The sequence below is a fragment of the Asparagus officinalis genome, chromosome 4 (genome assembly GCF_001876935.1).
Source record: "Asparagus officinalis chromosome 4, Aspof.V1, whole genome shotgun sequence".
In the NCBI taxonomy this organism is placed as follows: domain Eukaryota; kingdom Viridiplantae; phylum Streptophyta; class Magnoliopsida; order Asparagales; family Asparagaceae; genus Asparagus; species Asparagus officinalis.
The window spans coordinates 137,802,051-137,813,831 of NC_033797.1; the positions used below are offsets into that span (position 1 = coordinate 137,802,051).

An 11,781-nucleotide genomic window follows, 5' to 3' on the forward strand; every position below is an offset into this window, starting at 1 on the left:
TCTTCTTCCGTTGTTGACTATTTTCCCTCTTCACCTTCATGGCCCTTCCTCAACACCACCCCCGCTTTCTCAACCCAAACCAATACAGTGCTAATTAATGCAGCAAGCTCTTCCATCCCCAACAAGCACTATTCCACTTAACGGAGTGGAATCCCTGTTTCTATTCAAATAAGGTAGACAATGTGTTGTCATACCTCCAGCTGTTGGTGGGTGATCAACCAATTAGAATGGAATAGAGGCTTCAAATACATCTAAATAGTAATCATCAATGTCAAGATCTTGTAAAAGATTTATTTTACCAATCCTGCATACCTATCAACTGAAATGCCTATTGACAAACTGAGCACCTAATTCCAACCAGACTAACTCTGCCAGCGTACTTTGGATTAATAGACAAGTCAGGACCAACATCAACAATGCTACAGAAGGCTACACCAGTTGTATTCACAGACCTAAAACATTATTTCAGTAGCCAATATCCATATAGTTTTAACTTATGCAATCAAAATAAATATTCAGACAATTCTCAGTGGCCAGTGTAAAGGTTTGTATAGGAGTTTGTGTTATTCATCTTAGCACTTTATTTCATTAAAAAGATTATAATCTTTGTATAGAAACGGGTATGGGTGTGGGACAGAGCAAATTTGTAAAAGGCATACAACCAAGAAGCGTATGATGAGTGTTTTTAAGTTTAAACATGAATTATATAATTGAGCACACAACCAGAAAAAATGTAAGCATATGCTAAAGAATTGTCCAGAGAAGTGTCAGTGCGGGTACGGATATGACTTCAGATAGAAGCCCCCATGTAAATAGGTTATGATGCTATGATAGATTAAAAAAAGCGAGATGCAAAGGCTGGAGAAGGTAAGAAGGATATTGATATACCATAAGCTGTGTGCAGTAAGCCCTTTGAAAAATGCGAGATGGCCTCCATGAGGTAAGGTTGCCAAAACAATGTTCTTGTTAGCCCTATAAGAGCAAAAGCACAATATGACAATTAAACGAAAATATAACATGAACTATAAAGTTCTTGAACTAAACATCATTCCAGAAATAGATAACCGCCATACCTGCACTCGTCCCAAGGAATAGCCTCACTCGTACAAACTGGATCATCCAAAGCACTGATGCAGAGCAGAGGAACAGATACACCCTTGACAAAACTAACAGAACTGCAGTGGCGATAGTATGTATCCACTGTCTGAGCAAACAATAGATGCTACTGATTAAACCGTAGAAAATAAATACATCAGTGTATAGAAAGATGATAGTTAGTACCTCAAACTTTCCAACAATACAAGTGGCATGGTTATCAAAATCCCTAACAGTACGTGACTGCAAAGGTCATAACAAAAGTCAGCAAAAAGAAAAGGAAGATAACATGAAAAGAGGTAACTGCGGTCCAAAGAAATACTGCCTTGCTAAGTAAATATCACTTTCAGATGACCAAAGTCAAAACAAGAAAAGCAGCTACAGGACACATTCCTAAACGGTAAAGCTCAGACACTGAATTTCTGTGATGAAGCAATAGTCAAAACTTATAACACAATCGCCATAAAAGCTCTGTTTGGCTTTGCAGTAGTTTTTTTAACTGCAATTTTATTCTATATTTAAATAACTATTTTTAAATATCAAAACCTGTTTTGTCTCATAGTTTAGAAAGTTGCAGTATCTAACTTCAAACGTTAAACCAAATACAGCTAACAAAATCCAGCTTGTTGGATTTTCACAAATGACAAATCTCATATCCTATTCTCCTTATTTATCTCCCTACATCCTCTTACCTTTCTTCTCATCAGAATCCAATTCTGTGACAACTCCAATTAGTAGACAAACAGACCATAAAGTTAGTGAAAGTAGAGCTTGGGAAACTACAAGCATAGGTTTCAAAGCAGCTTTCAATACTATAACTGCAACTTAATAAATCATTATGATAAAGAAACCTTTAAAATCAAATGGTCACCGAAGGTTAGTTGTGGCCAACAACTGCCGATATCTACCTACATAAGTATATCGAAAGCATTTTTCAACATTGACCCCTTACAGCCTCACAAAATGTGCACACACGCGTATACACACTACTTTCCATGAAGAAGAGGACACGTTCAACACTTCCTCACTAGGAAAGCAAGAAATAAATGTTTGTGGTGGAATTGGGACCTAGTACCTCTCTAGTCCTAGTGCTATGATCATCATGCAGGTAGCAAAAGTTGAAACTGACAGGTGGTCAGCAAAAAGTTATGTGCAACACTTCATCATCCAAGGACCAACACTCTAAATTTATAGGTCTAAAACAACAAAGCAATATCTTCACATGGCATAACTAAGAACATTCAAAATGAGAAAAGAAGGGTAACAATAAGTGTAAGGGTAACAATAAGTGTAAGGACCCGTGAAATTGGAATGAGAGCATGCCTCCAAGTGTAAGTACTTGATGGTCCAAGAATATGTTTTAGTACTTAAAAGACATTTCAACCAGAATCCGTGAAATTCTAAAACAAGAGAGAGAAGGAAGCATACACTTCTGATCCCATCCCAGTTTGCAAGCCTCGTCAAAACAGCCTGATGTCTGCAATAAAAGCAAAATCAAAAAAAGAGGATGTACATTATCATCCAACTAAACAAAAGTAAATAATAACTGTATACATTTAAAGGAAAATTGAGTGGCTTTGTTAATTTTGTAAGAATTTATAACTACTTTACCGGATGCAAGATTAATAGGAACCTACAGTTGAGCATAACCTTTAAGCCCAAGAGCAAGAGCTCTGTCATACAACCGCTGGACAAGCTTGCGATTAATAAACCTGTCACAGACCTACAAATGTGCACGAATGGTGAGTAATGCCACGATAAATCTCCATTTAGTTCTGCTTCTAGTGTCATTTCTCAAAAATACAAATTCAAAATATTTTTGATAAATTCTTCAGACAAGAAATGTATGTTTCAAGCAATAATATACTGTTGAGCTAAAGGCTTGTTGAAGTTCGAATTTACTGGTTGAAAGGGGAAGAAAATAAAGGGCACCCCCTCTGAAAAACTTGCAAAGCAAAAGAATCAACATAGCATGAAACCTTAGATGCATAAAAATCCACCAAAGTGTGAATTGAAGGGTTGATTTCATTCCCGAATCAAATACAGGCTCAAACCCTCATCAGAGGAAATCAATTACATCCAACTTCTTTAAGGAGCCTATTATCCTCCAGTGATTATTTGCATGGAAATGAGTAATTTTCATAGAGGGATTTTGTCAAATTCCAATGCTTGTTCACAACGATTGATGGCATCTTCAGTAAAGGAAGCCTAAACCCAAACCCTTCTCTAAAACGAAGGGGTTCAGATATTTGCCATCACATAATAGTATTTAATTCTTACTGTAAAACCAAACTTCAAGCAAAATTAGCTCTCAGCTCTTTTACCTTCCATTCTTTCTAACATACTGATGTCAGTTGATGGATCAGCAAAAGTGGGTTCTGTCCCTTTTCTTATTAAATACTACAACAATCCTTTAGAATTGCGATTTTGCTTCAACTGAAAATAGAAACATCTTATGCAGTTAGTTTACCTATCCCTTTATGCTTACAAATGAATGTAGATGTTGAATATAATAACTGGAAGCAGATGATCAAAGAAAAATCTGTCCTTTCGATCTGGACAGCACACATTCATTTTTAAGAAATTTTCATCACCATCATGTCTTACTTATTGATGGAAACAGTTGTTTATGTTTTGGTTGCTAAAGAAGCATACTAAAATCCAATGACACATTAATTCCCTCGATAGACATCCCAAAAACCTCTTCTGTTAAATTCTAACTCTAGATCAATGTTACCATGTCCTTAAAAGAAAGTTAAAATTTACAGAGTGAGAACTAAGTAAACAATTAAAATATTCTAACATGATATTGCAAATGCACTATGATGTAAGATTAGTTTTGAGATGAAGAAGTCAGAAACAGAATATATACAGAAGAAAGATCATAGTCCAATTAATTAGATAAGCATAAATTTTGGACAGGGAAAACTTTAGGTAACTGACCACAAGATCCCATGGAGAACAAATAGATGCTGCCCCAGCAAGAGGAGTGTTCTCCCCATCTTCTCCTAGGTATTTAACCTGAAACCAGCACCAACATAGATTGAAAATCTGAACAACATGTACTTTAAGAATCAGGTTAGTTATCAGAAAGCTCTGACATAAGGTTACATATAATAGATTTAGAGATATATTATGCACACCTTAATTGCATTAATAGCTAGTAATGAGCTTAAGTAAATTTCTTCCCCAAGAAATAGAGATTTAATACATTCGAAGTATCTATGCAATGAGTCCTCATACAGGCAAATGGTTAAGAGAATAAGAGGTGAAATTATGTCTGACGAGCAGCCTCATTCTTTTAACTTTCGCAAAGCCTTCACAAGGAGATATTAACTAATTCTGCATTATTATTTGTGTGCTCCAGACTCCAGAAAGTTCTTTCTCCCTCTTCTTCTAGTGTAGGTGAAAAGTTCCTAAAGTTCTTTTACCGCAAAGATTAGTGGGTTGTTTTCTATATGCCAAAATACCAAACAGGAAGACTTGGTCCTGGATAATTTATCGACAACTCCAGGCAACCTGCTAACGACAAAAATTTTGCTAGTTATCCCCAAAATGAATCCAAGCCAGATGCCTAAATATAGAAGTGCTTTTCTATAACATTAAAGCCGTTTGCCTTGAGGACATAATGCATAAATTAAGCATATTTAAAAATCCTGAAATTATGAAATAACAGAAGATTAAAACAAGGCCTGCCAATCTAGAATTTAGGTTTTGTGTCAAAGTGAGAGGCAAAGAGAAAATAAGTTTGATTTTGTACCAAAATATTTGCTCCGATGCTTGTCCCAATGGCAAAGAGAGGAGCCTTGGGGTACTCTTGATGAAGACAGTTAATAACTTCACGCACATCATTCGTCCATCCGGCGTTATAAAAGCAATCAGACTGACCAAGATGATTAGTGAAATATCAAAGATTGCATGATATTCAAAAAGGCAAACATGAAACTATGCAAACAAGTTTGCCTACACATGGAAAATTAAGCATAGAAGCTAGTCGACATGGTTGGAATGTTATCGTTATAATGTGATTTGAAAAATAAAAGAAAAATAAAATGCAATTATAAAGATGATTAGAAGTGTAGACCATATGGCAAATGCAGTTTGAAATGTTTTCTTATCTGTTTAGGCTTTTATTGTGCATCACAACCGTATACATATTTGGCACTAATTTCATGATCTTTACCACACAGTGTCACCCAAACAGAGTCCTGCTGATCTCTGATGGATAGTTCAAGTTGAACTTCACAACAAATAGTGTAGAATCATTGCTACTGCAACTGGAATACTAGTTCTCTGGGAAGTGCTTTCTCCTCTTTGTATTTCCAAGGATAGATCACCAGTTAAGAGGGCCTACACCAGGTCGCATATGGTAATGAATTTTGGCCAAGGAAGGTCTTCAATATAAAACATGGTCAGTAGTCCATAACTCACCCATTTTGAATAAATGATGATAAGAATGATTCTTTTATCCCAACTAAGTGAAATAATGCAGGGCATTAGGATGCCATAATGTTTCATAGACAAGCCAAATATGGGAACATATCCATTAATTTGGATATGCATGGTTGAGTGTTCGCTATGTGCAACAATATCAAGCATGTATTGGAAACAGCCCTTCATTGACTTGTAGAACTGAGAAATCAAGTTCAAGTTATGATTTGTCGAATTATCTTGATAAGGTGAGGGAATAATACTAAAAACCTTGCCAAACAACTCAAATCCAAACCCTATTTTGAATTTGATCTCTCTCTTTCTAGTTGCCTTTACTTCTCTTACTCCATTTTCTTTTCTCTCCATCACTAATTCCCACTTCCCCTCTTCTCTTTGTCTTGCTCTTCCTCTATAGCAATCACAAAGGAGACAAAGATGAAGATAAGGAAGACTTGATGGTCTACAAGAAGACACAGTTGATGAGGGTATGAAGCCTGCAATTGGAATCTGGGAGGAACCTAAATTCATCGTTATAGATATTCAAAGATCTTATACAATTCCCTTCCTACTTAAAACTCTTAAGATTTTTGTGTAACAAGGATTGCAGGTAATTGCTTCCTCTATGGTTCATAGTTCTCATTGTTATTTTTAAACAAAAATTTAACAATTGAAGTTTTATATCACAACATTTCTATGGATGATTTGCAGTGATTTATTTAATCTGACTACAAATGTACTATTTTTCCTAGGTTCTGCCTCTTGTTGAATGGATTTAGCTGATTTCTAGTTCATCATTTTCATTCATCAAATAGAACAATTAATGGGCGTGAATTTATGATTTTTCAAACAAAAACAAACCATTAAGCTCATGCATAAAATTCATTTAAATCCAATAATTTCATACGTATACATCTTAAGAGAGACATAATGATGGAGCCAATTAAGTGTGGGAAGCATGAATATTGCAGCTTTGTAGTGTAAGGGGGAATTTTGCTACCACGCTTTCCTAGAATGATTTTGACATGTGGGCACATACACCGTAAAAGAATTATGACTTTAAGGTAAAGAGAACTTACAGTAATTGAGATACCACCCAGACCCCGATGGTTGCCAACAACAACATTCCAACCTTGCTTTGCCATACTGTAAACAAAATGCCTTACGTACTGCATTGCCCATCAAGTGGAATAGAATAAGATCAACTAATATGATCATAAAAATCATTATCTGACCCAAAAAGCTAGCAATAATAATGGTGCAAATTGGCAAGTATGCATCTCTCTTTATGTCTGTTCGCGAATGCATGCAGGTGGACCGTGGACGGGCAGGTTTTAGTGTTGGTGTGTGTTTCTCTTTTCTTCCTTTCTTTATGGTGGTGGTGGGGGCGAAAGAGGGAGGAAGAGTGTTTCTCTTTTCTTCCTTTCTTTATGGTGGGTGAAGAGAGAGAGGTAGCGAGAAGGGAGACACAAATCACAAAATAATTCATGATTTAAACATTTTAGATTGGCCAATAACTAAGACAGACATTAGAGGCAACTTTACATTAAATCAAAAGGGAGTTAGACCAACAATCAAAAAAAATTATGTAGATTATGAATTTATGTGTCACATTTTAAATTAAAATTTTGTTATTTAAACAATTTCAACGAATGAACACTTTAAGCATTCAAAATCGTTAATCTTAGTTTTAGATGATTACATTGCATAAAAGGGAGTTAGACCAACAATCAAACAAATTTTTACGTAGATTATGAACTTATGTGTCATATTTAACTCAAAATTTTGTTATTTAAACAATTTCAACAAATGAACACTTCAAGCAAACGTTTGGAAACATTCAAAATCGTTAGTTTTAGTTTTAGATGATTTACATCACTACTGACACTGTCGATTCCCCTTGTATACATCTGCTTATACACATTTCTATCAATAGAATGCAGGTGCAAATCTTCCTGACAGTACCCTAGTATTACATATACCGAATACTATTGAGACCTCTTTTTAAACATGGAACTTTCCACAAGTTTACACTCTATCCATCTGCACTTAACTAATTTTTAAGGGAAAAGGAGTCCCCTTTCCCTTTGAATACTCTCCTCGTTTCTTCCAAGTTCCAAATGTCCATTAAGGACTACTAAGAAACCATGAGAGTAAAGCCTTTTTGTACCACGAAACCTTTAAAATCCATGTTTCCCCCCTAAGGAAACCATAATGGGTTGGATGATACTTTGTAAGTCATAGGATGTGTCATATGTGTGTAGTGCCACTTTCAAACTTACGATAGACAAGATATCAACTTATATATTTTAGGCCAAGCAAGTATCTAACACAGAACTTCCAGTCTAGAAAATATTAGCCTGAGGACTGTGGTCCATGGACAATCTCCAAAGGCATAATCAATAGATTTATTCAATAATAATAAAGTCTAATATGAGGATTAAATGCATCACTTATATCATTCATTTCACATACTCACACGCACATTTTTATTTTTATTGTTCATTTTTCACTTCTTTCCTTTTTTTGGGAGTAGACACTTCCATTCACTTTGAGAATGCCTTCTATTTGGCCCTTTTGTGTTGCCTGTGAATTCTGCTAAATGCAATTCCCTGCGGACAATCTATCATAACCCTTTCTCCAAGAAAATTTTCTAATTAAAGGAAAACTCTGGCAAGTTACTTCTTGATTGCTTCAGCTGAAAGTGAACAGTCAAGAATAGGTTCCCATCGACGAGCAAACCGTCTCCGAACTTTAGTGAACTCTATGGTCTTTCAATGTCAGGTTGAAAACCCATTCCAGAATTTTGTCAAATCATTTGTGAATCACGTTGTCTATTTTTTAAGGAACGAGTTTTAAATGATGATTATGACAGTTTTGTTCTCATTCATATTCTTTTAAGCAACAAATAAACCTTTTTGTGCCCCTTCAGTGAAATTGTTATTATTCAGGATTCATTCCTTCCCTTACCACTGTGTCCAGCACCATTTTCATTTCTTTTGTTTTCCTTTTCTTTTTTAGAAAAAGGTATGATATTGCGGCCCTTCCAACATCAAACCCTATTCTCCACATGGTAATCCACTCCTTTCCCCACTATGCCCAACACCAGTGCTACTCCCAGACAGTTTAGACACCAGTCAAGGCTATAAACTAAATGGATGTTCAACATGTCAACAATTGAATAAGATAAAAGTTTTAAGCACAAGTGGATTGAAGAAGAGCAGTTCTATTTGGTAAGTCACTGGTTCATTATTTTTAATCATTGGTCCTAATACAAAAAACACCATAGGCATTTGTTGCCTGAATACATTACTTTTTAATACTATAAATTCTAGTTAATGCATACAACACAAGGATTCCACTCAAGGATTTAGGCTTTTTCAGTTGACACATTATAAATTTTGTTGTCTTTGATGTGGATTCACGAATGTTGTACTTTAAGAAAATCATAAAATGCATCATCATCTCAATGGGGTAGTTGTTCCAAAACTAAAACATGTATGACTATCACATCTGAAAATATCTGCTTTGTTTTCTACAACAGGCAAGACTCCTTTATGAAAAAAATTAAGTGTCTTTTAATAATGTTTCATTAAGATAGAGAAAGTAAGTTATGATACCAATGTCTGCCGGATGAACCTGTTTACTGTTCTATAGCATCAATGTACTAGTCAAAAGAAACATCATAAAGGGGAATTGTTGGGTGTGTATACAGGAATAAGGAATATGGAAGTAATTAACTTACTGGAGAAGCGGAATCACTGGTAAGTCCAGGAATCACAATCACAAGGGGAGTTGAATCATCTTTAGAAATGACCCTGCCAGTGTCATAAGAAGCACCTGTGACTGCAAAGTATACAGAAGGCACAGCAATAAGAAACTGCAGGCAATGACTGTTCAGACGGAATGTAATTGATGCCACTATGCTCGACTTTTCTTCTTTAGCATAGTAAATTTCAAATTTTCAAACTTACACTCTTTTGGAATTGTCTATTATTGGGATACTATTGACTTACTGAATCCACAAGTCACTATTGAAGATAAAGATCACTAAGAAAGAAGGAACTCGTTCATAGCCCACTAATCCTAAATGATAGCAATGCTGAAGAAAGTCACAAACTAAATATAAGTATTGAAGTAATTTCGCGAAGTTAACTCTTCAGCTTGACATTTCAAACGAACTACGTCTTTATCTCATGCTATTCCAAAATTTGGATTTGAAGTTTACCATCAGAAGCGAGCAACCAATCCAAAGCAATAGTTCCCCCGTCCTGAACAGTGTATAATTGCCTGAGTTGCAATAGATAACTCAGTATGGATAGAAAACACAGCATGTGCATAACACATTCGTAAATGTTCTATTTGAGCAGATCAGATATCAAAGAATATCCATGCCAGTACCATGATTTCGACTACATCTACATTGATCTCCAATCCACTCGAATAGTATCAATGCCAATATTTCAGACACCCATTGTAAGTCCAGTTAAAATAATTATTTAATTATTAGAGCGTGAAAGAACAAGAATTAGTGTTAACAATCTCAAAGCTAGACATTATCATGAGAAAACAATAGTGGTTACAATCGATAAGAATTGAGAATCAATCCTCTAACTCTAGGTACTACAAAAGAAACCAAGTATTATCTCCTATTTCTCCATATAGTAGTCTCAAGTAAAGCTATAGTAACAACTTTCATACCCTTCTGGCTGCCTTAATCTCTGTTTCATCTTCTTCACATTTATTCTTGTCACTGCACTATTATGACCCTATTGCTCCATTTAAAAATTGTGCTCCTTGATCCATGTCGTACGTGCCCCAACCATCTCAGTTGCTTCTTTCTTATTTTATACTCAACTGAAGCTACAAAAACTTTCTTAATGATAGCAGGAACATCATTTTTGTCACATCAGTCAACAATTAGACAAGCTACTTCAACCAATATAAAAACAGAAACATTAGCACACCTAAATATTTGGTACAATAATCTCCAAAAGTGTCATAAATTATAAATTTAAAAAACATACAGTATTTGGTATCAGTATTTATATTTATATCCTATTGGACATAGATATTTAGTATCCACATCCGTATCCAAACAGATACGTATACGGATATATCTGTAGACTGCGGGTATGAATATTCTTTTGTACACCTAATTGTAACTATTCAGTTGCCGTGGCAGGCTGCCAACCGCCACCTTCATCTCACATAAAGTTACAACCTTTAGTCTAAAAAAACCTTTTTGATCCTTATACGAGCATGCTGATTGCAATTCAAAGCACAATCCAAGCCTTTTACCTTCACGAATAAGAAAATTAAAAAACCAAACCACATAACAAAAATGCACCAATTATTACCTTCTATAACAAAAGGGCGCAGCCCTCCCGAAAAAATGCAAGAACCCCGTCTGTAAATGAGGGCTCGCAAGCCACGGCGTCACCAAATACCTTCAATCCCAAAACCGAAGGAAAAAAAAAACCCCCGGTCAATCACAGAGAAACGCAAGAAATCAACAGAATTCACCGTGAAAATTTACCTCCCGTGAAGAACCCGACACTTGGAGACGACGCCCTCGTAGATTTCGGACCTCGGATCGAATGTGAGCGCCACTCGATCTCCCCTAAACCCTCGAGCGGCGTCCCGAAGGAAATGAAACTCGAGGAACCTGTAGAGGAAAATTAGGGCGAAGACCGAGAGGGCTACGATGCAGTGAAAGGTCCGGATCAGTGAGAAGGACTTGAGGAGGAGAATGGGGAGCGTGAGATCGGAGTCGGTGACGGCGCACGCCATCGATGAAGATCAAGGTGAGGTTTCGGAAACCCTAAAAGGATTGGGAACTTGGCGTCGTCGGCGGTGAAGAGCGAGTGATTGTATGAAGATAGAGAAGCGCAAGCGGACAAAAGAGAGAGATGCGACGTTTTTATGGATGGATTCTGATGAGCATGACGGGATCAAAATCAATAATCATCGATGAAACAAATACTCCATAAATTTTAAGAGTTTAACTTTAATACCCTCCATTAGTCACACTAAATGCTTTGGGCAAATCATGAAAATGGAAGTGGTCTTTTTACACATTTATCCCCCCAATCTAGATACTTTTAAGTTTACTCTCAGATTCTAGATATTTGCAAATATATCCTCAAATCTCCCTCATCAGCTTTTTCTGTAACTCAATTAATCAATGATTAAGGCACTGTTTTGCAACAAGAGATTGTGTTTTATCTAAGATATTGTGTCTTATTGACTTGGGCA

General features: G+C 36.0%; 1 protein-coding gene across 2 annotated transcripts in view; it reads right to left on the bottom strand.

The window, feature by feature from the left end:
* The window catches only part of LOC109839510 (embryogenesis-associated protein EMB8-like), a 12,927-nt gene extending 1,449 nt beyond the window's left edge, over positions 1-11,478 (bottom strand). Inside the window, exons 1-12 of one of the 2 annotated variants that reach the window (XR_002246651.1) lie at positions 11,063-11,478; positions 10,884-10,973; positions 9,752-9,813; positions 9,269-9,369; positions 6,603-6,692; positions 4,856-4,978; positions 4,039-4,116; positions 2,733-2,818; positions 2,524-2,572; positions 1,282-1,338; positions 1,074-1,204; positions 889-972 (exon numbers count right to left, since the gene is read on the bottom strand). Coding sequence is in view for 1 of the 2 variants with exons in the window: in XM_020407971.1 (XP_020263560.1) it covers positions 889-972; positions 1,074-1,204; positions 1,282-1,338; positions 2,524-2,572; positions 2,733-2,818; positions 4,039-4,116; positions 4,856-4,978; positions 6,603-6,692; positions 9,269-9,369; positions 9,752-9,813; positions 10,884-10,973; positions 11,063-11,316 (1,205 nt within the window). In the remaining variant the exon portion in view is untranslated. The remainder of the gene's footprint in view (positions 1-888; positions 973-1,073; positions 1,205-1,281; positions 1,339-2,523; positions 2,573-2,732; positions 2,819-4,038; positions 4,117-4,855; positions 4,979-6,602; positions 6,693-9,268; positions 9,370-9,751; positions 9,814-10,883; positions 10,974-11,062) is intronic. The other variant, XM_020407971.1, reaches the window with a different exon arrangement.